General features: G+C 33.5%; 1 protein-coding gene across 4 annotated transcripts; it reads left to right on the top strand.

Annotated features, from left to right (window-relative positions):
• Positions 1-315: 315 nt before the first annotated feature.
• pfkfb4a (6-phosphofructo-2-kinase/fructose-2,6-biphosphatase 4a) lies at positions 316-20,900 on the top strand. 4 transcript variants are annotated; one of them, XM_073825412.1, is made up of 14 exons: positions 316-442; positions 6,146-6,262; positions 6,348-6,444; positions 6,548-6,614; positions 6,729-6,803; positions 6,884-6,940; positions 7,023-7,144; positions 7,230-7,437; positions 11,184-11,330; positions 11,419-11,523; positions 13,708-13,837; positions 14,005-14,067; positions 14,161-14,225; positions 19,527-20,900. In XM_073825412.1, the coding sequence occupies exons 1-14, from the start codon at positions 394-396 to the stop codon at positions 19,584-19,586; spliced, it is 1,362 nt and encodes a 453-aa protein (XP_073681513.1). In that variant the 5' UTR covers positions 316-393; the 3' UTR covers positions 19,587-20,900. The 4 variants fall into 4 exon arrangements, with proteins under 4 accessions (XP_073681513.1, XP_073681512.1, XP_073681511.1 ...); XM_073825411.1 differs by lacking the exon at positions 19,527-20,900 and adding an exon at positions 17,057-17,754; XM_073825410.1 differs by lacking the exon at positions 316-442 and adding an exon at positions 4,029-4,211 and having other exon boundaries at positions 19,527-20,899.
• The last annotated feature ends 735 nt before the right edge of the window (positions 20,901-21,635 follow it).

Raw genomic sequence — 21,635 nt, forward strand, 5'->3', positions numbered from 1 at the left:
TATAAGTCCCACTATTAAAAAATAAAATAATAATAATAATTAAATGTAATTAATTCTGTCCTATGAGATTTAATCGTTTTTGGGCGTGTTCCAAAATCCAATCCTTTTCTTTAAACCTGCAACCATTGGCTCAAGTGCAGACACTGATTACACTGTAACGCAAACCTGTGAAGCGCACAATGCATTGCATAACACTGCGCAACAGTATCAACACAAACTTTCCCCCGATTTTTTCCAATGATATGTGGGCGTGTCCCCCCGCCGCCGCCTCGCAGCGATTGGCTGCGCCAGCTGTCAATCAGTGGGCGTGTGCGCTCGTGTTTTCACATACTTCTCCTCTATACCTCAAGGCTCGGGCATCAAAATAAAGCACTAACACAGAAAACGCGGACAATGAGGGGCGCCAACCGGTCCAAAAACACGCAGAATCTGGACAAGAGGGGTAAGGAACATGACGTTATGTTCTTTAGCGGAAGCAGCTGGTATTGTGTGTGCGAGGAGGAACAAGTAAACAAGACTCTGTCACGTAGGCGCGTGTACGTTGGACTCAAGAGTGCACGAACCGTTTATATGAGCAGAAACGTAATATACGTGGCCTGTTAATAATACACTCGCTTAACCTGTGCTTATACATTGTTGTAAACCATGCATGCGGTCTAAAAATAAACTAACGCTGTGTTCTGTACAATGCACTGAATGAATGAAGATAAGCACACTGTGTTTGGGTCATGTGCTGCATGCACTGAAATGCATCGGCCGATTTCTTAGTAGTGGTAAACATACAGGAGTGTGGAGGGGTTGAGGTCAAACCATGGCCATGTTTGCTGGATTACTGACATGGAGGTGAACTGCAGCTTGGCAGGTTGTAAAAATAGAATACTATGACCTAGAGAGAAGACAAAAAAAATCTGAGGGATTTTTATTATTTAGGTTATCAGCAAATGAGAAACACCACACTGAACACAGCTGCTGTTGTATTTCTTCCAGATTTGTGACTTGTTCAATGAATAGAAAATAAGGAGGTTGGTGTAGAGTAATTGCTAACAATCTAGCCTGGTAATGAAATGGTTGTAGATTAGTATAGCTCAGTTCATTGTGATGTGAATGACAGACAGCTTTAAACTAAATCTAAAGGCAGTATCATTATATACATTAGAGATTTAAAGCAACGACAGTTTATCAAATGTCGTATGTCAGAGAAAAGATAAGCAGTATTTGTTAGATATGGTTATGATATGATCTGTTGTTTGTACAATGATCTCAGATTCCACACCCGCTTCTCCACTATTTCTTTAGCCACACCAGAACTAGTTTTTCCTGGAAATATGAATGCTGATTAATAAGTTTTGTATTAGTAACTGGAAGCGATTTGGAAGTGAATGTATGATTGTTGAGGTTTTGTGGTTTACTGGTTCCTCATGTAAAACAGCTCAATCTCAGTTGCCAGTGTTTCTCAGTGTTGTTGTTTTTTCAGAAATGTTTAGGACATTAATATGCATGTGTCTGTCCTTTAATTCAAGCTGATCCATTGATGTGTTTGCTGTAAAAAGCAATAACCATATATTACTGCAGACTGCACACTGATATAAATACACGCCATTTCTCACAGATCACTGTTATTATCAAGCTCAAGTCAAATCCCCTACCCACAATCCACAGGGTCTGTAGCCATGAAAACGTCTCTTTCTTGTCATCTAGTGGTGGATATGTGTATAGCATCATGGATTTAGCTTTCATTTCACTTCTAAAATGTAAGAAAGCATTTTTCTAAGCCTTGAAATGTGTATTTTTGTAGCTGGCTGCAATAACATTGTTTTCTTGTAGTGTAGTGTTATAATGTTAAAGCTTTTGCTGTTTCTGTGTTCCTTTAGACTGTTCATTTTAAAGGTGACCTTTGACCTAATTTGCATTCTTTTGAATTTTTTGTAGTTGTTTTTATGCCAAGCATGCTTTTTTACATTCAGATGTTATTGTTAAAACAGGTTTTACAAGATAGAGCAGTGATTCACACTACCACTTTTGGTAAAATCGGACTATCCATGTTATAACTTGTTAGCAGCCTGGAAAGGCCACTGAAAATCTCCATGATCAGTGTTGGCAGTATTGATTTGTTTGAACAGTTCACATTTAATTTAATTTCGACCCTAAACATTTAATTAAATGTATAAATAAATTCTAAATTAGTACTGAAATAAAAATATAAATGTCTAGTACCACACGGGGGCGCTCAGACAAGCACTGCTTCAGAACAGGAGAGTGATTTTTACCTCATTAAACCTTCTGTATCATATATGAAGGCCTCTAAATGATCAACATCATCAAAACTTTGCTGTAAATCCTGTTCTTCTTTTTCGTCTACAGTACTAGTCAAAAGCAGTAATACTGTGAAATATTTTTACTATTTAAAATGACTGCTTTCTATTTGAATATATTTTAAAATGTAATTTATTCCTGTGATCAAAGCTAAATTTTCAGCATCATTACTCCAATCTTGAGTGTCACACAATCCTTCAGAAATCATTCTAATATACTGATTTGCTGTTCAAGAAACATTTATTATTATTATTATCATCATCATCAATATTTAAAACAATTGAGTATTTGTTTTTTTCAGGATTCGTTGATAAATAGAAAGATTTAAAGATCAGCATTTATCTGAAATAAACATTATAAACTATATTCAAAAGCTTGGAGTCAGTGTAATTTTTATGTATTAATCTTTAAATTTTAAGAAATTATGAAATTATACTTCAATTTAGCAAGGATGCTTTAAATTGATCAAAAGTGATAATAACGACATTTCTAATGTTACAAAAGGTTTCTATTTCAGATAAATGCTGTTCTTTTGAACTTTCTACTCAAAGAAACATGAAAAATTATGCTCAAATGTTAACAAAATAATAAAAATGTTTTTTAAACAGCAAATCATAATATTAAACTGATTTCTAAAGGATCATGTGACTGGAATAATGATACTAAAAATTCAGCTTTAAAATCACACAAATTAAATTACATTTTAAAATGTATTGAAATAGAAAACGCTTTTGTTCCTACTGTAATTCTTAAAATATCCATCTCTGGATTTTAGTACACTTTTTTTTAGCTGTGAAATCATTCATGTTTTGTATAAAGTAAGTGATAAAAGCAATGTAAAAGTTATTCTTACAACATTCTTTGTTCAGGACGATTTTTTCATCCTATGACGTCTGTACACTAATAATCATTTAACAATTCATTTAATCCAAATGTGACCCTGCACCCCAAAACCAGTCTTAGTAGCACAGGTTTATTTGTAGCAATAGCCAAAAATACACTGTATGGGTTAAAATTATGCCAAAATTCATTAGGATATTAAGTAAAGATCATGTTCCATGCAGATATTAGTAAAGATTTGTACATTTCTGACCGTAAATATCTTAAAGCTTAAAAGTTGACTAGTAATATGTTTTGCTAAGAACTTCACTTGGACATCTTTAAAGGCAATTTTCTCAATATTTAGAACTATTTTCAAATAGTTGTATCTCAACCAAATATTGTCCTATCCTAACAAACCATACATCAATGGAAAGCTTATTTATTCAGATTATGTATAAATATCATTTAAAAAAATATGACCGGTTTTGTGGTCCAGGGTCCGAAATAATGTTACCTACCAAACAAATATCAAGTCTAAATACGCTGGAGATGCAGCAACCTTAAGCGACTATGATTGGTTTAACCATGATAGCGCTGAGTAAAGTAACTGACACCACGTGACTTTCATAGCCCACAGTCTATGAAATAGACACAGAAAAACGTAAGTTTAAGGTAATATAGAAGTATTAAAATTAGGACTTATATATAGACCAAGCCATTAAAACGCTTACTTTTCGATTATTTTGTCTGTCATATGCTTAATCACCGTATATGTTAATCATATGTACAAAGACACCAGGTATTACGGTAAAGTCTAGGTTATGCGCGTCTTTTCGTGCCGTTACGGTAGTGTTGTTCTCTAGCCTCATGACATTCTTCAGCGCTGTCTTTAGTGAGCACTGATGCTTATGGACGCTAACGCGTAGAGACGACGAATATAATGAATGTAACCGAGGACAACACGGAGCAATGCGGTAATAGTCTAACGCGAGAGCTCACTCAGAATCCTTTGAAGAAAATATGGGTGCCATCCTCCAAAAACGGCCTTCCTGAGAGACACATTAGTCAAAGAAAGGGTAAGTGTGGATGAAAGGATGAGAGCCGGACACTGATGCTGGAGTCAGAAGCGGGTTGAAAGCGCTTTTCTGATGCAATACTTCTGTGGTGATTCAATTTAACCATGTTTAGAGTTGGCCTTTAACAACTGTAGAAGTTTTTTGTTTTCATTTGCGTTTCATTCTTTAATTAAACGCGTCAAATATTCCGTCAGAAGAGGACGTGATGAGTAAACGGCACAAAAATGAGAACATGAGTGATTTTGAGTTATGTATATTTGTATATACAGCTCATCTAACAATTAAAAATTGTTACGTAATACTCAATAGTTTACTAGTAAATGCATATTCAAATGAACTATAAACACAGAATAATATTTATAATGATATTAACAACAATAGTAATAATAATAAAATTATATGCTTTAATGTATAACATATTTACAGTGCTATTATTTTATGTATATTCAGTGTTCCTACGGTTATATAAATATTAGAGATAGTGAAAGTTATGTAATCTATTGAAAATCATGAAAATTTCTCTGCTAATACATTTTCCGTACGTTTTTTTTTAATCTAAAATATTATCTAAACAAATATCTTAAATGGCTAAATATTTCTTGTCAAATTGCTCTGAAATATAGCTAATAGTTTTTATATTAAATAGAAATATAAGAGAATTAAAAAAAGTTTTTTAGGACACTGAAAGTTATAGAAGTATATATATAAAAGGAAATTTCTATACTAGAAATTTTCTATACTTTTCATAAGTTTTTCAATTTAAAATCTAAAACATTACCTAAAAATATAACAAAATGGCTAAATATTGCATATTTTAATATGAACAATAATAATATAAAAATTATATACCTAAATATATAAAATATTTACAGTGCCATTATTTCATATTCAGTCTTCCCACGGTTATAGAAATATAAAAGACATACAAAATGTTTTCCAGGACAGTTAAAGTTATGGACATTATTAAAATGAATGTACATTTCTATACTAAATATAATTTTCATGTTTTTCAATTTGAAATCTAAAATGTCTAAATATTGAAGGTTTTAATATTAACAATAATAATATTAATAATATCAAAAATTATATATTTGAATATATAACATATTTGCAGTGCCATTATTTCATATACAGTATATTCAGTGTTCCTACAGTTATAGAAATATAAGTGAATTTAAAAAATATGTTTTCTAGGACAATAAAAGTTATGGAATTTAATACAAATAAAAAAATAGAAATTTCTATACTGAAATATATTTTTCAGACATTTTTCAATTTAAAATCTAAAAAAAAAAGGCTAAATATTGCAGAATTGAATATTATAACTAGTTATATTATTAATATAAAAATTACATACTTAAATATATTTCATATTTACAGTGCCATTATTTCATTTATATTCCGTGTTCCCACGGTTATAGAAATATAAGGGAATTTAAAAAATTTTGAAAGTTATGGAATTTATTAAAAGTCATGGAAATTTCTGTACTAATATAATACTAAAATATTATCTAAAGAAATTTCTAAAATGGCTAAATTTTTCTCTTGTAGAATGGCTCTGTTCTTGGTTTGTTAAAGAACTGTTTAACCTCCCAAAAGCTGTACTCATTTAAATTTTGGTGTACTTTTGTACACACCAAGAACACCATATCATTTTCACCCATTTTAAATTGCAGGACTATATGGACATTGATATGACGAATATGCAATTTTATGTGGAGATACCGAAATGACTTATGCTCCACAATGACAACTCACAGATTTTATTAAAGCAATAAAAAGGTCACCCAAACTGCACATAGATTTAAACATTTATGTTATTTTGACCATATGGTGTGATGATTGACACTTCACCTGCAGTATATGGGAAGAATATGATTGCTAAACATCTCTGATAAGTTTTTTATGACCTGCTGCTTTTTTTTGTCTTTCAGTATGTATGACCAACTGCCCCACACTTATAGTAACCGTTGGTCTACCAGCCAGAGGAAAGACCTACATCTCCAAGAAACTGACACGCTACCTCAACTGGATTGATGTTCCAACAAAAGGTGCAATTTCTTGTTCCAGATGTGTTGAATATTAATAGCATTGCTCATCCTGAAAGTGGTTTGGCTTTGTGTTTCACCTCCACAGAGTTTAACGTTGGCCAGTACAGACGTGAATGTGTGAAGATCTACAAATCCTTTGAGTTCTTTCGGCCAGACAATGAAGAGGGGTTAAAAATCAGGAAGTAAGACATGGGTTTCGATCAGTGGCAAACATTCAAAGTATGAAATTAAACTAAAAAATGCTAAGTATGCTTAGAAGCTCATGTGATTACTTGTCTCCTCTAGGCAGTGTGCTTTGGCAGCTCTCAATGACGTCCGGCAGTTCCTCACAGATGAAGGCGGCCAGGTGGCGGTAAGGAAAACATGATTTGAACACAACTTGAATAGAATAGAAAATGTCATGTAGGTGTGTCTCTTTAGTTGCAATTCAACATTTCATTGTTTTATGTGTTTACCTGTTTAACAGGTTTTTGATGCCACAAACACAACTAGAGAAAGAAGAGAGACGATCCTCAGATTTGCAGAGCAGAATGGTTTCAAGGTGCTGTATATGCGATCATTCGTTCAAGGTGTTTTTCTTAAGTATTCGCTCTTTTAAAACACTCTTTTCACAACCCTCAGGTTTTCTTTGTGGAATCTGTGTGTGAAGACCCGGACGTTATTGCCGAGAACATTGTGGTAAGTCTCAAAAGCGCAGAATATCTTCAAAATCTTTGTCTAACGTTGTTTTTGGTCTAAATTTGTGGTCTTTGTTTTTCAGCAAGTGAAGTTGGGCAGTCCAGACTACACACACTGTAACACAGATGAAGCCGTCGCAGACTTTATGAAGAGGATCAAATGTTATGAGAACTCTTATGAGCCACTGGATGAGGAGCTGGACAGGTAAATGGCATTTTGGTCCTGCTGAAGTTAGTTCAATCTGTGAATGTATGAATTTCATGTATTTAGTTTTTTTGTGTATGTTTAGGGACCTTTCGTTCATTAAGATCATTGATGTGGGGCGGCGGTACCTGGTGAACCGGGTCCAGGACCACATACAGAGCCGAATAGTTTACTACCTCATGAATATCCACATTACGCCCCGCTCCATCTACTTGTGCCGACATGGAGAGAGTGATCTGAACATCAAGGGACGCATCGGTGGAGACTCAGGGCTCTCGGCAAGGGGAAAGGATGTAAGCTTTATAGACGTATTGACTTATAATTTTTAGTATAACTAACAAACACAGAAATGTAGGGGTGATCCAATTTTCCGAATGCGTCACAATTCTCTTTGGAAATGATTCTGAGCTTGGTGTTTTAACAGCATATCACTTTAACAGCACACTTAAATGCTCGCAAAGAAGAGCGCTTGTGCATTCGTAATTTAAGTGGTTAAATGTACTTGCACTTTGAATTTTATGCTTTTATGACGCAAAATTAATGCAAACACAGCCCACTGTGAACACTCTTGTGTTTCGCTTCAACCTTTTTGAACTTTATGAATGATTATTTTAGGTTCAAATTGTGTGTGTGTGTAAGAATCTGGACGCAAGCAGAGTATGGCTGTTTTAAAAGCATGCTGTTAAAAATTAAGTTCAGAATCGATTCAAGAGAGAATTGCGATGTATTCACATAAATCACAAAATCCATCTTTATCGTCGCACCCCTACAAAAATGGTTTGACGTTCTTGAAATAACATGTAAAAGTAATGAACTCAGGACAGAAATATATTATTGGTTCATAATAAGATTCTAATGTTTAATATATCCATGGGTACCAAAGACGTCACTTCCGCTATGCTCGCCGCCATATTTGTGTCCGATATGATAACAGGCACAGCGCATCTAAATGAGATTTATTAATAAATTGAAACAAGAAATTACTTTTTATCACTACTTCCCACACTGTGTATTTGACTTGATTGTATGTTTAGGACAGATTGTGTAAATTATTGTGAACGTAGTCGCTCGGTGAAGGCTTTAAGACCTGGAAGAATCCTTTGCCGGCTGGTCACTACTTCACAGCGAACGGGACTCGCGCTGACGGCACTAATACAGTCCGCGCTTAGATTTCGGCAAATTAGTTTTGCCGAATGCAAAAAAAATGTGATTATTGAGCATAAGCCCAACATCCAGCAAGCCAAGGGAAGACGTCTTTCACGTTTTGTGTATTCATAAACCCGGATCTCATTATTGAAGCTCAAATTCAAGCACCAAAAGCATGCGATTTCTGTTTAAAAATATGCTTTTTCATTCATCCAGACTATATGGCCGCATAACATTTTAGTTTACTTTAGTTTATTACATCACTTGTGCAGCCAGTCACAATTCACAATGGTACCATTTACTCGGGATGATGATTTGTGTGTGTGCCATTTTTGTATGACAAATAATTTTTAGGGTAATTGCACATAAATAGTTTTAGCAAAACAAATATGATTATTTTAAGAACCTTTTTTACATGTATATACTTTACTGCAGGCGTTGCAATGACGAACGCTATGTAGTACAATAGTTTAGCGTTTATTATTTATTTTTCATAATTCATTAAACACCGCATGTTCTAAAATGCCTTCAACTGTAAACACTCTTGCTCTTAAGCCTAATACACACTGAAACAAATAATTTACGGCATCTGGGTGTACTGTAAGTCACTATTCTCTGCATTAGCACTGTTTTGAACTTACTGTTTGAATGCATTCTCGTTTACTAAATCTTTTGACGTACGAGTTGATCAGTTCAAAATGTAATTAACTGATTCTTTTCATTTTAAGGCATTATTTTCGTTATCATCTACTTATTTACAATCTTAGTCAATAATTAATTATTATTGCACTACTCTTGTTGTGCCGAAAAAACACCCTGCTGTGAAAAGCACCTGCGTGAATGACACCGGTACACTAAAGGCTATATGCATACCGACCCACTTCAAGCACTGCTGAGATCGAATAAATCTGTAGTTAGGTTTTTTTCTGATGACTGTTGTTACAGCTAACAGAACAACATATGCCGGGCATATTGTATCCCTGTTGTGAACATTCTGGGAGTTTTGTTGAGCTTCCTCTGGTAGTTGTGGCTGCTGTGACCATAGACTAAAACAGGTAGCGCGGACACAAAAATGGCGGCGATAAAGCACAGTGACGTCACATGGTCCCTATGAATAGTACTGTTTGGGGTCAGTTAGATTTTTATGGAAAATATATATATATATATATTTTTTTTTTTTTTTTCTTTTAGCACAGATTCAATAAATTATTCAAAAGTGACAATAAAAATATTTAGAATGTTAGATAAGATCGAATAAATAACTTATATTTATTAAATATTAAATGTACTAAATAAATTTATGCTGTTCTTTTGCTCATCAAAGAAAAATGTATCATTGTCTCTACAAAAATATTAGGCAGCACAACTGTTTTCAACATCAGCATATTAGAATGATTTCTGTAAGATCATGTGACACTGAAAACTGGAGTAATGATGCTGAAAATTCAGCTTTGCCATAACAGAAATAAATTATAATCCAGTAGAATTATAAATTATGTTACAACAGTTATTATAATACACTACCAGTCAAAAGTTATTAAACAGGAAGATTTTTTTATGTTTAATGTTTAATGGTGAAAATATTTTTACTGTTTAAAATAACTGTTTTCTGTTTGAATATATTTTAAATGTAATTTATTCCTCACGGCAAATTTTTCAGCATCATCACTCCAGTCTTCAGTGTCACATGATCCTTCAGACATCATTCTGAAATGCTGATTTGCTGTTCAAAAACATTTATTATTATTATTATTATTATTATTATTATCAATATTATCAATATTTAAAACTGTTGTGTAAATTTTTTTTTCAGCATTCTTTGATGAACAGAAAGATCTAAAGATCAGCATTTATCTAAAATAAAAAAAAACATTTGTAACGTTATACATTATACCACTGTATGTTACAAAAGATTTCTATTTCAGATAAATGCTGTTCCTCTGAATTTTCTATTCATCAACGAAACCTAAAAAAATTGTACTCACTGTTTTCAACAAAATAATAATAATAAATGTTTTTTGAGCAGCAAATCAAAATATTAGAATGATTTCTAAAAGGGTCATGTGACTGGAGTAATGATGCTAAAATTCAGCTTTGAAATCACAGTAATAAATTACATTTTAAAGTATATTCAAATAGGGCTGGGCGATAAATCGAAAGCGATTATGAGGCGTGTTTAGTGAATGAAGCCGGTACTTTGATTAGTAGTAAATCTCCATCACGTGCGTTCAGCTGCGTTCAGCTGGAGTGTTCAGAGGCATAAATCACTGACAAGCTACGCCAAATCGAGCTAAAAATCGCATTCGATTCGATTCGATTTTGAGCGCGATTAGGCGTAGCTTGTCAGTGATTTACGTCTCTGAACACTCCAGCTGAACGCACGTGATGGAGATTTACTACTAATCAAAGTACTTCATTCACTAAACGCGCCTCATAATCGCTTTCGATTTATCGCCCAGCCCTATATTCAAATGGAAAGCGGTTATTTTAAATAGTAAAAATATTACAAAATGTTACTGTTTTTGCTGTACTGTGGATCACGTAAATGCAGGCTTGGTGAGCAGAAGCGACGTCTTAAAAAACATTAAAAATCTTACTGTTACTGTTGACTGGTAGTGTATGTATTAATATTTCATTATAATACTGTTTTTACTGAATAATATGCCCTGGGTCCAAAAAACAACTGTGAAATTTGAAAATGCAACACTGGTAAATGCAATTATAATTATTTTAGATTTTTAATCAGTTATTGGCCATAAGATGCAAATGATTATCTGAATAATAAACTGCTTCTCAATGTTTTAACTGCATCAGGTATCTTAAATCTTTTCAAAGAATGACTGTGCTTTTGTGTTAATCATTTAAATCTCTGCCTTTTCACTTTCCCTCCCAGTTTGCAAATTCTTTGGGCCAGTTTATCAAGTCACAGAACATCCGTGATTTGAAGGTGTGGACGAGTCAGATGAAGAGGACCATACAAACGGCAGAAGCTGTGGGTGTGCCATATGAACAGTGGAAAGCTCTCAATGAGATTGATGCCGTAAGTCTCTTATTTATGAACGCTAAACAAGCTTTGTATTTAGTCAATATTGTGTTAATTAACTGTCAATCTGTCTGTGTGCATTTAGGGCGTTTGTGAGGAACTCATGTATGAGGAGATCCAGCAGAGATATCCACTGGAGTTTGCATTACGCGACCAGGACAAATATCGTTATCGCTATCCCAAAGGAGAGGTCAGTTTTTTAAATGTGCATTTCATTTTAATTGAAAATGATAAGGGTTAATGGCCTTATACATGATAGTCAGCATTGACATTTTATCATTTAGTGTTTGTATTGCTCTTTTATGTCCCTCAAAGAGCTTTTACTCATACTTTAGCACATTAAACAACCATCAAATAATGTTAGTTGCTAGGCTCTCCTCAGAATTACTCACTGGACAAATGGAGTAAACAACTCTGTTTTTTAGCCTGCATTGGTGATGTTCCCAAAAGGTCTAATTGTCTTATTTCACATGTTTTTGTGAGCTGTTATCACTCTGAGTGAGCACATCACACGCCATTACCCTCAGCCCACATGTACACACTTCCATTTGCCCCTCTCATCTGTCAGATAGTGAGCGTGTTTGTTCTTCAGAGCAAGCAGTTCTCATTTAGATCAATATCTCATGCCTGTTTACTCAGAGAGCATTAAAGCACCACACTGTTCTCACTGTATTAGATAAAGACTGGGTGCAAGGTCCTTGTGATTTGGGTTTAAGCTTGCAGTCTATGCATTTTTTCAGTACTGTAAATAAGGGTGTGTGTTTTAGGGCAGTGCATCAGTCTTATGTCAATTTTGATTCAGTATCAGCTTTTAGCTGAAGATTTCAACTGCTGTATGTCGAAGGTTTCTGTGAACATATGATTTCAACTGTGCATTATCAAAACGTTCATGTTTAGTGGTACAGTCAAAACAGAAATTATTCAGACACCAGATATAATTTGATATTTTTTTTACTAGTGGGTGCAGGACACTATAGTTCATTTATGTAAGTGAGGATAGCAAAATAAAGTAAACTGTGACATATTATACCCCAAAATTCGTCATACAGTTGATTACCCATAAAACTGATAAAAATTTAGGACCAAACATTTGATTTGACACTGTGACCTGAAAATGTTTTGTTACATACCTTTCTATCGATGTTATCTGGCATTATCAAGATGAATTTGTTCTGACAGTTTAACTATTGAGTTCTTGTCGTATTTTATTATCATTTTCTAAATTATAGCAAATGAACTGTGATAATGTGAGAAATGTTGAAGGTGTTTGAATACATTTTGGTTTGACTGTAGGTCTCAAATCATATAATAAAATTAGCTTTTTTTTTCAGAAATATAATGGACAATGTTTAGTGAAAATGATCTCACATTCATTGGAAAAAAATGCATAATTGATTTTTGAATTGGAAGTATAGAATATATATGTTCTGTAATAATAATTCTGTTATATACTGTAATAATAATAGTAAATATGAAAATATGACAAAATAACACAAAAAATGTCTAAAACATAAACTAAAAACCATTAAACCAATAAATAAAACCAAATTTAAACTGTAAATAAAACTTTATATTCATATCATATATATATGTATGGAAGCCTGTTTTGTGCCACTGAATAAAAAAATGTAATTGCGACTTTTTTCTCAAAATTTCAAGTTTACATCTCACAGTTCTGAATTTATAACTCGCTATTGTAAGTGTATATATTGCAACTCAGACTTTATAACTCAATTGCATTTATATACAGTTTTTTTATCTCAATTCTGAGAAAAAAGTTAAAATTGCGAGAGAAAAAAATCAGAATTGTGAGATAAAAACTCGCAAGTACCTTTATTTATTTTTTTATTCGGTGGCAGAAACAGGCTTCCATAGCTTTTTTATTTTGGTTTTAATTTCAGTAAATTTAAATGAACTTTTAGGTTTACATCTCGCATTTCTAACTTTATAACTTGCAATTGCAAGTATATATCACACAATTCTGAGAAAAACGTCAGAATTGGCTATTTATATCTCACAATTCTGACTTAATTTCATAGAATTGTGAGTTTATAACTCGCAATTGCGTTTATAATTATCTCAGTTTTGAGAAAAACTCGCAATTACCTTTATTTTTTATTCAGTGGCGAAAACGGGCTTCCATAGCTTTTTTTTATTTCAGTTTAAATTTAAGTTAATTTAGTATCTAAGCTTAGCTTTTGTGCGCTCACTTCAAGAGTTCTGTAGTGTGACGAATGAACTTTTAAAAGTACAAATATTCAGTGTAGCATCACTTGAAGTTTCCTGTCATCTGCTGATTTTTTCCAGCCCCTTGTGTAATATGATCATTATATAGTAAATGGAACAAGGTTGTAATTCAGTATTCTCCACACAGTCTTATGAAGACTTAGTCCAGCGGCTGGAACCTGTGATCATGGAGTTAGAGCGGCAGGAAAACGTTCTGGTCATATGTCATCAAGCCGTCATGAGATGCCTGTTGGCCTACTTTCTGGATAAACCTGCAGGTAATGACCATAATGACACCACCCATTAAGATCTTCCCCTTTTTCAGTTCACTTGTACAGAGTTGCACTGATGATTAATGCAATTAAAATGCATTCTAAGCCAAATCTACTTTAGCTACTTTAAATTTTGAAAGAAATTAATACTTGTTTGGTGTGTTTTCCTTCAGAGGAACTGCCTTATCTGAAATGCCCTCTACACACAGTATTGAAGTTAACACCAGTGGCCTACGGTAAGACATGAACCCTTTCTGAACTAACCTGAACGTTATTCTTTTAAGTAATGCTCTTCAGATCTTGATTGTGAATCATTCATGCACCTTCAGGTTGTAAGGTGGAGTCGATCTGTTTGAACGTGGATGCTGTGAATACACACAGAGACAGACCAACGGTAAGACTCACAAACACATCCACTAAGCATGTCAGTCAATTCGGTGGTTAAAAAGCCTCCTCGCCTGTAATCGCTCAAGGGAAAGTGTGCAGTCAGTCTGTAGTTATGCTTGAGAGCTCTTCTGTATAATGGAGTGATTAAGCTTTGTGGTCTCCTGAGCCTCAGCCGTCACATTAAAGATGTGGTGTTGGGTTCACTGCAGCATGTCGGTTTACAATTCACTTGCGTTATTTTAGTATCACTGAGGTACTGTTAAAGTTTTATTAATAAATTGAAGTTAGTCCTTTTGTTGTTTATTCATTTAAAAGATGTACATGCCATTCAAATGTTTGGGATCGGTAAGATTTTTAATGTTTTTTATTTTATAAAAGACTATTCTGCTCATCAAGGCTGTGTTTATTTAATAAAAAATACTGAAAAAATCAGTAATATTGTGAAATATTATTGCAGTTTAAAATGGTGTTTTCTGTTTTGTTATACACCGAAATAGAATTTATTCCTGTGATGCAAAGCTGTATTTTCAGCATCATTACTCCAGTCTTCAGTGTCACATGATTCTTTAGAAATTATTTTAATATGCTGATTAATCATTAATGTTGGATATTGCTGCTTAATATTTATTTTAGAAAATATTTATATTCTTTCAAGATTCTTTGAATAAATTGGTAAAAAGAACAGCATTTATTTAAAATAGAAATCTTTTCTAACAATATACAACTACTGGACTACTGTTCAAAGTTTGAGGTCAGTAAAATGTTTCTTTCTTTCTTTCTTTGAAAGAAATTAATATGTTAATTAAGCAAGGATGTGTTAAATAAAAAGCAGCACAATAAGAATGATTTTTGAAGGATCATGTGACACTGAATACTGGAGTAATAATGCTGAAAATTCAGCTTCGCATCACAGGAATAAATTATATTTTAAAGTATTTTAAAATAGAAAATCACTATTTTAAATTGCACAATATTATTGTATTTTAAGTATTTTTAATTAAATAAACGCAGTCTTGATGAGCAGAAATTTCTTCTTTAAAAAACATTCTAATTAAAATCGTACTAATTCCAAACTTTTGAACGGCAATGTGTATATATAGTGTATATTATTCCTGTTTAATTATTTCAGTACAGAGAGATGTTTTCTGGGCAACTAGTTTTTTTCAAATAATAGATTTCCCTTAATGTTTATTTTTTAGTACCAGGCGTTTTATGGTTTTAGTTCCCCTTCAGTCTGTTTCGGTCTGTTTCGACATATGTCTCCATTCCCTGTTTTTTATAGTAACTGATTAAATGCAATCTGGAATACATAATCAGAAGTACTTGTAATTAGATTATATTATGTTTACTTTTTATTGATTACATGATTGCATATTCACACAATGGACAATAAATTATTCATATTTTCTATAAAATGTTTAATTTTGGGAAAAAAAAAAAACAGCTGCTTTTATACATTAACAAAAGTTATAAAATGTATTCTTTTCCTTTTTTTCCAATTAAATTAATTATAAGCATTACCGGACATGATTTATTGTTTAATGTATTTAATTTTGTTGGCAATGGAATAAATGGAATATATTTTCATACTTTTTTTCTATTTATATCAATATACAGTGGTGTGAAAAAGTGTTGGCCCCCTTAATGATTTTTAATTTTTTTGCATGTTTATCACACTTTAATATTTCAGATCATCAAACAAATTTGAATATTAGTCAAAGATAACACAAGTAAACACAACATGCAGTTTTTAAATGAAGGGTTATTTTTATGAACGGAAAACAAAATCCAAACCCACATGGCCCTATGTGAAAAAGTGCCCCCCCCCCCACCTTGTTAAAACATAACTGTGGTTTATCACACCTGACTTCACACCCAGGCCTGATTACTGCCACACCTGTTCGCAATCAAGAAATTACTTAAATAGGACCTGCCTGACAAAGTGAAGTAGACCAAAAGATCCTCAAAATTACACATCATGTTGAGATCCAAAGAAATTCAGGAACAAATGAGAAAGAAAGTAATTGCGATCTATCTGGAAAAGGTTATAAAGCCGTTTCTAAATCTTTGGGACTCCAGCGAACCACAGTGAGAGCCATTATCCACAAATGGCTAAACATGGAACAGTGGTGAACCTTCCCAGGAGTGGCCGGCCGACCAAAATTACCCCAAGAGCGCAGCGACGACTCATCCAAGAGGTCACAAAAGAGCCCACAACAACATTTAAAACAGCAGGCCTCTCTTTCCTTAGTTAAGGTCAGTGTTCATGACTCCACCATAAGAAAGAGACTGGGCAAAAATGGCCTGCATGGCAGAGTTCCAAGACAAAAACCGCTGCTGAGCAAAAAGAACATAAAGGCTCGTCTCAGTCAAAGTCCTGACCTGATTCCTATTGAGATGCTATGGCATGACCTTAAAAGTTGGATCATGCTCGAAAACCCTCCAATTTGGCTGAATTACAACAATTCTGCCAAGATGAGTGGGCCAAAATTCCTGCACAGCGCTGTAACAGACTCATTGCAAGTTATCGCAAACGCTTGGTTGCAGTTGTTGCTGCTAAGGGTGGCCCAACCAGTTATTAAGTTTAGGGGCAAACACTTTTTCACACAGGGCCATGTGAGTTTGTTTCTAATTACATTTTTGACATGTAACTTGAAATCAGTAACAAACCACGAGTTATTATTAAGTAATCTACCCAGTATTGGTCCTGTCTGTGATATGAGTTCTAAGCAAAAGCTCATTGTTTCAGTCTTGTTGTTTTTCACGGTTCTGTTACATCGCCGTCACCCACTTACCTCATTAATGTGTGACGTCATTCCCTGTTTTTGCTTCAAACAGAACGTAGATGTGTCACGGCTGCCGGAAGAGGCTTTGTTAACAGTGCCAGATCATCACTGACAGTTCCACGTCCCTCACTTTCTCACACACCATTATCCCATTCACATTTATGTTTCTTAGGAATGTAGACGTTTATTGACTCCTTAAGGCATCTACTGCATTTTCAGAAATCAGGGGCAGTTTTTACAGCCTTTTGAATTACAATTCAAAGATGATTATGTATGAAGTTAACTTTTTAAAGTCAATTCATTATGTGTTCCTTTGTTCACTGACAACGTGTTAATACTAAATTGCACTTTATCATAAATGCACACTGAAGTTTTTCAGTTCTTGCTGCACGTGAATGTAACAGCTGCTATGAAAACACCAGTCACTCCAATAGCATGTGATATTTATTTACGGTGAATATGTAAATTCGGTTGGGTTTTGGCTGGTTAATTTGACATCCTCGTCTTAAAACTATCATTTAGAAAATGTGAAGCATGTATATAAGAAATGGTCAATTTAGAAATCATTTTTAGTTGTTTTTTTTTTTAGATCGTTTTTACATAGTAATTTATAATAAATGTTTCAGGTTTTTTTAAACACAAAGCAATGTTATGATGTGAAGCCCTCTTCTTCCGTTAACTGAGAAGGAGGGAAAATCTCTACTGTAAAGAATATTTGCAATGCCAATAAAATATATTTGAATAGTGAAATCCTGTCTCTCTTTACATACACACACAATTCTGTCCGTCGCCAATGAACAAAGACAGGACAGCTTTTAAATCATAATTGGACCACAGTGCAAAATTTGCAAACCATAAATGATCTAACATTAATATGAGAGACAATCAAGATGTGATGTTTACCACATTATAGTGATAAAGGGCAGTAATGTGATTTATGTCAATGGACTTTGCCCTGAAGTTAAAGTGCAGTGTCAGGATGTAGATATTAAGCGAATAATATCGGATTTTTATATCATTTATAGCACCTCACCTTTGCTCCCATGACCTTTGACCTCCATGCTGATTTATTGATTTATTGTTTCACACACAGACACACACACACACACACACACACATATAAACTACCAGTCAAAAGTTTTTGAACAGTAAGTTGTTAATGTTTTTTTAAAGAATGCTTCTGCTCACCAAGCCTGCATTTATTTGATCCAAAATACATCAAAAGCAGGAATATTGTTACTAAATATTTTTACTATTTAAAATAACTGCTTTCTATTTGAAAAATATTTTAAAATGTAATTTATTCCTGTGATCAAAGCAAAATTTTCAGCATCATACTCCAGTCTTTAGTGTCACATGATCCTTCAGAAATTAATCTAATATGCTGATTTGCAGTTCAAGAAACATTTATTATTATTATCAATATTTAAAACAGCTGAGTACATTTTTTTCAGGATTATTTGATGAATAGTAAGTGAAATTATTTAGTAAGGATGCTTTAAAATGGATCAAAAGTGATGATAGACATACTTATAATCAGAGGTGGGTAGTAACGAATTACATTTACTTCGTTACATTTACTTGAGTAAATTTTTGGGGTAACGTCGTTAACTAACGTTAGTACTTTTAGAGTATATTTAAAGATAGGTACTTTTACTCTTACTCAAGTACATTTATAGTGAAAAAAAACTTTACTTTTACTTCGCTACATATGATGCCGTTCCTCCGTTACTGTCCTTAGAAACGTGTCGTTGGAATTTTCATTTCATGCCTGATAAAACTGCGTTAATGCTGCTTTGTATATAGCTGTTACTATGGAAACCGTAATATTTCAGTGCTCCCAGTCCCAGCTCCTAAAGCGCCCCCTCGTGACAGACAATGAATTTTTCATTTCCAATACATTTTTTTCAGCTGTTTGTGATCAAATGATTGCAATTATCGACCCATGTTTTAATGCAGCAAACACAGAGTTGTAAATGTAAAAAGTTAAGGTGCCTTCTAAAAATCTAAAAAAGCACAGTAATGTTTATGTTTTAAATAAATATAATAAATCATATACTCAATTTATCCCTTTTAATGTTATAAAGGATGAAATGCCATAGTGTAACATATTTTGTTTTTGTGTGAAAAGAAACCTCAAAAAATTATACTCAGCTTTTTTCAACATAATAAATGTTTTTGAGCAGCAACTCAGAATATTAGAATGATTTCTCAAGGATCAGTGACTGGAAGTAATGATGCTAAAAATATAGCTTTAAAATCACGGGAATAAATTAATTTTTTAAATATATTAAAATAGAAAACAGATATTTCAAATAGTAAAAATATTTCAAAATTGTACTGCTTTTGCTGCACTTTGGATCAGGCTTGGTGAGCAGAAGAGACTTTAAAAATCTTACTGTTCAAAAACTTTTGACTGGTAGTGTATATTATTTATAACACTGAAGTTGGTGTTTGTTTCAAGATAAGTTAGTTTTTTAAAAAACAACAATGTAATAATTTATTCTCCATTCTTTCCCTAGAATGTCAATGTACACCGCACCACCGAAGACGCCCTACAGACCGTCCCGCCTCACCTCTGACCTACAGCCTCACCGTCTTCTCACTGTTCACTACGCCAATGTCTCTCTCCGAGCCCCAAACTGTCAACCCTGCCTTTCAGATAGAGCCCTGGTCAGGTTCTGGTCTGTCATGTTAAGCGGTTAATTATTGGCTGTAAGATTTCTACTGATTGTATATATAGTATATGGTTTCTCACTCCATGTTTTGAAAGAGCCATAATCAGTTTACATGGCATGAGATACACCTGGAAAATTGTGTTTGCACATACGATGTTTAGGATGGATGTTACATTAAGGACAATGGCTCTTATATGTATATGTAATATACATATATGTACACATATGGGATCTGCAGGTATGTTTTTTTGCTGCTCCTCCAATAGTGCTCTCATTTTGTCAAATCTAAAAGGTAATCTCTCTGTTATTTTGAGGGATGGATTACAAAAAGTTATGTTTGTGTGCGTGTGTGTGCATACAAATCGGAGAAAACATTATTGTGTCAAAAACTATTTAGTTCATCTCCCTTTAATAATAGAGCGACTTTATTTATCATTTTTTATGTTCTTTAAGAATTCAGCCGAAATATCAGCCGTTTTCGCCTGATGTTTAAAATCAGACACTGATTGTTGATTCAAGTGCTAGTTATTTTAAATCAACACTAACAGTTCAGGCAGGTATTTTTATATCGTACATTTTTTTCAGAATAACTCCAATTTCCAACTGATTTTAACTGAAATCGAAGTGCTTGTGAGAGAAACATAAGCTGTTTGTTACATTAACAAATTTGGGAACAAGATAAAAGTCTCAGTATTTTAATATGCTTTACAATGATTCATCAATATGCATTTCCATGTAAGGATTAACAAAATAGTACAAAAGTTAAACTGTATCTCCGTTTGTCCGGTAAAACATTTAGGTTGACTGAATTGTTGCCTCAAATCATGTCCAAAGAGTGCTGTGATATATACTGTGCATTTGAAACAGATCTTAACTATTTAAATGAGATTTTCTGACTGGTATGACTGGCAGTATTGTTATGATTATTCTGGTGCCAGTATCACACTAAATAAATAAAGGTATGTTTTGATGTAGTAGTGCAATAATAGTAAATAATCACAGATTTGAATTCATTGAATATACTGTCTGTGTATCCAAATCATTTTTCATGTTGCTCCACCATGTTGACATAACAAAGATATGAATATTGTACAGCTACAACAGCATAAAGGGGAAATAATATATTTGATGTCAAATTACATGTTTTTTTTTTTTGTTTTTTTTTTTTGGAAATACAATGTGTTTGTGTGTTTTAAATGTATCACCTCCTTGAATAAACCTTTTGTGGTGATTTTATATATTTTTTTGTCATTTTTTATGGCTCTAATAAAGTGTTTTCACGACACATCATCAGTCGGCCATATTGGTGGCACTGAACATAAACAATGCCAATGAACCAAATAAAACTGGCATATTTAGCTGATTATTGCTGTTGAAAATGGTCTATTATTGTCATGTTTTGGGCTGTACTAATTGTTCACATCAGGAAAAACATTTGGAGTACTACAAACTGACGAAAGTTATAACGAATCAAGAAGAAAAGTGGACAAAACTGTCTGAGGAACAAAAGGCGTTTGAGGTTGGCCAAACTGAACCAGGATTTCCAAGAATGTCAAAATACTGCCCTTTTTCGGCTTACTAACTCCTCTTCTATTTGATATATCAGATTCCACGTTTTTTTTTTTTTTTTTTTTTTGTGGTATAGACAGCGTAAATTATCAGAACAACTATTCAGTAGAACATTAACCGTGCAATAAATGCTGTTGTTTACATCTGAGTATCTCCAAAACAGCTGCACCAGGGTTGCCAGGTTTTCACAACAAACCCCGCCCAATTGCTACTCAAAACTTCCAGGTGCTAAATATTACATTATTGGGGTCGCTTTAACCCGCGGACATGAAAAACAACCCGCATTGAACTGTCTGAGGAACAAAAGGCTTTTGAGGTTGGCCAAACTGAACCAGGATTTCCAAGAATCTTGACAACATTTCTGTTCTTATCATTTCCGGTCAG

This window comes from Garra rufa, chromosome 20, assembly GCF_049309525.1.
Source record: "Garra rufa chromosome 20, GarRuf1.0, whole genome shotgun sequence".
Lineage (NCBI taxonomy): Eukaryota > Metazoa > Chordata > Actinopteri > Cypriniformes > Cyprinidae > Garra > Garra rufa.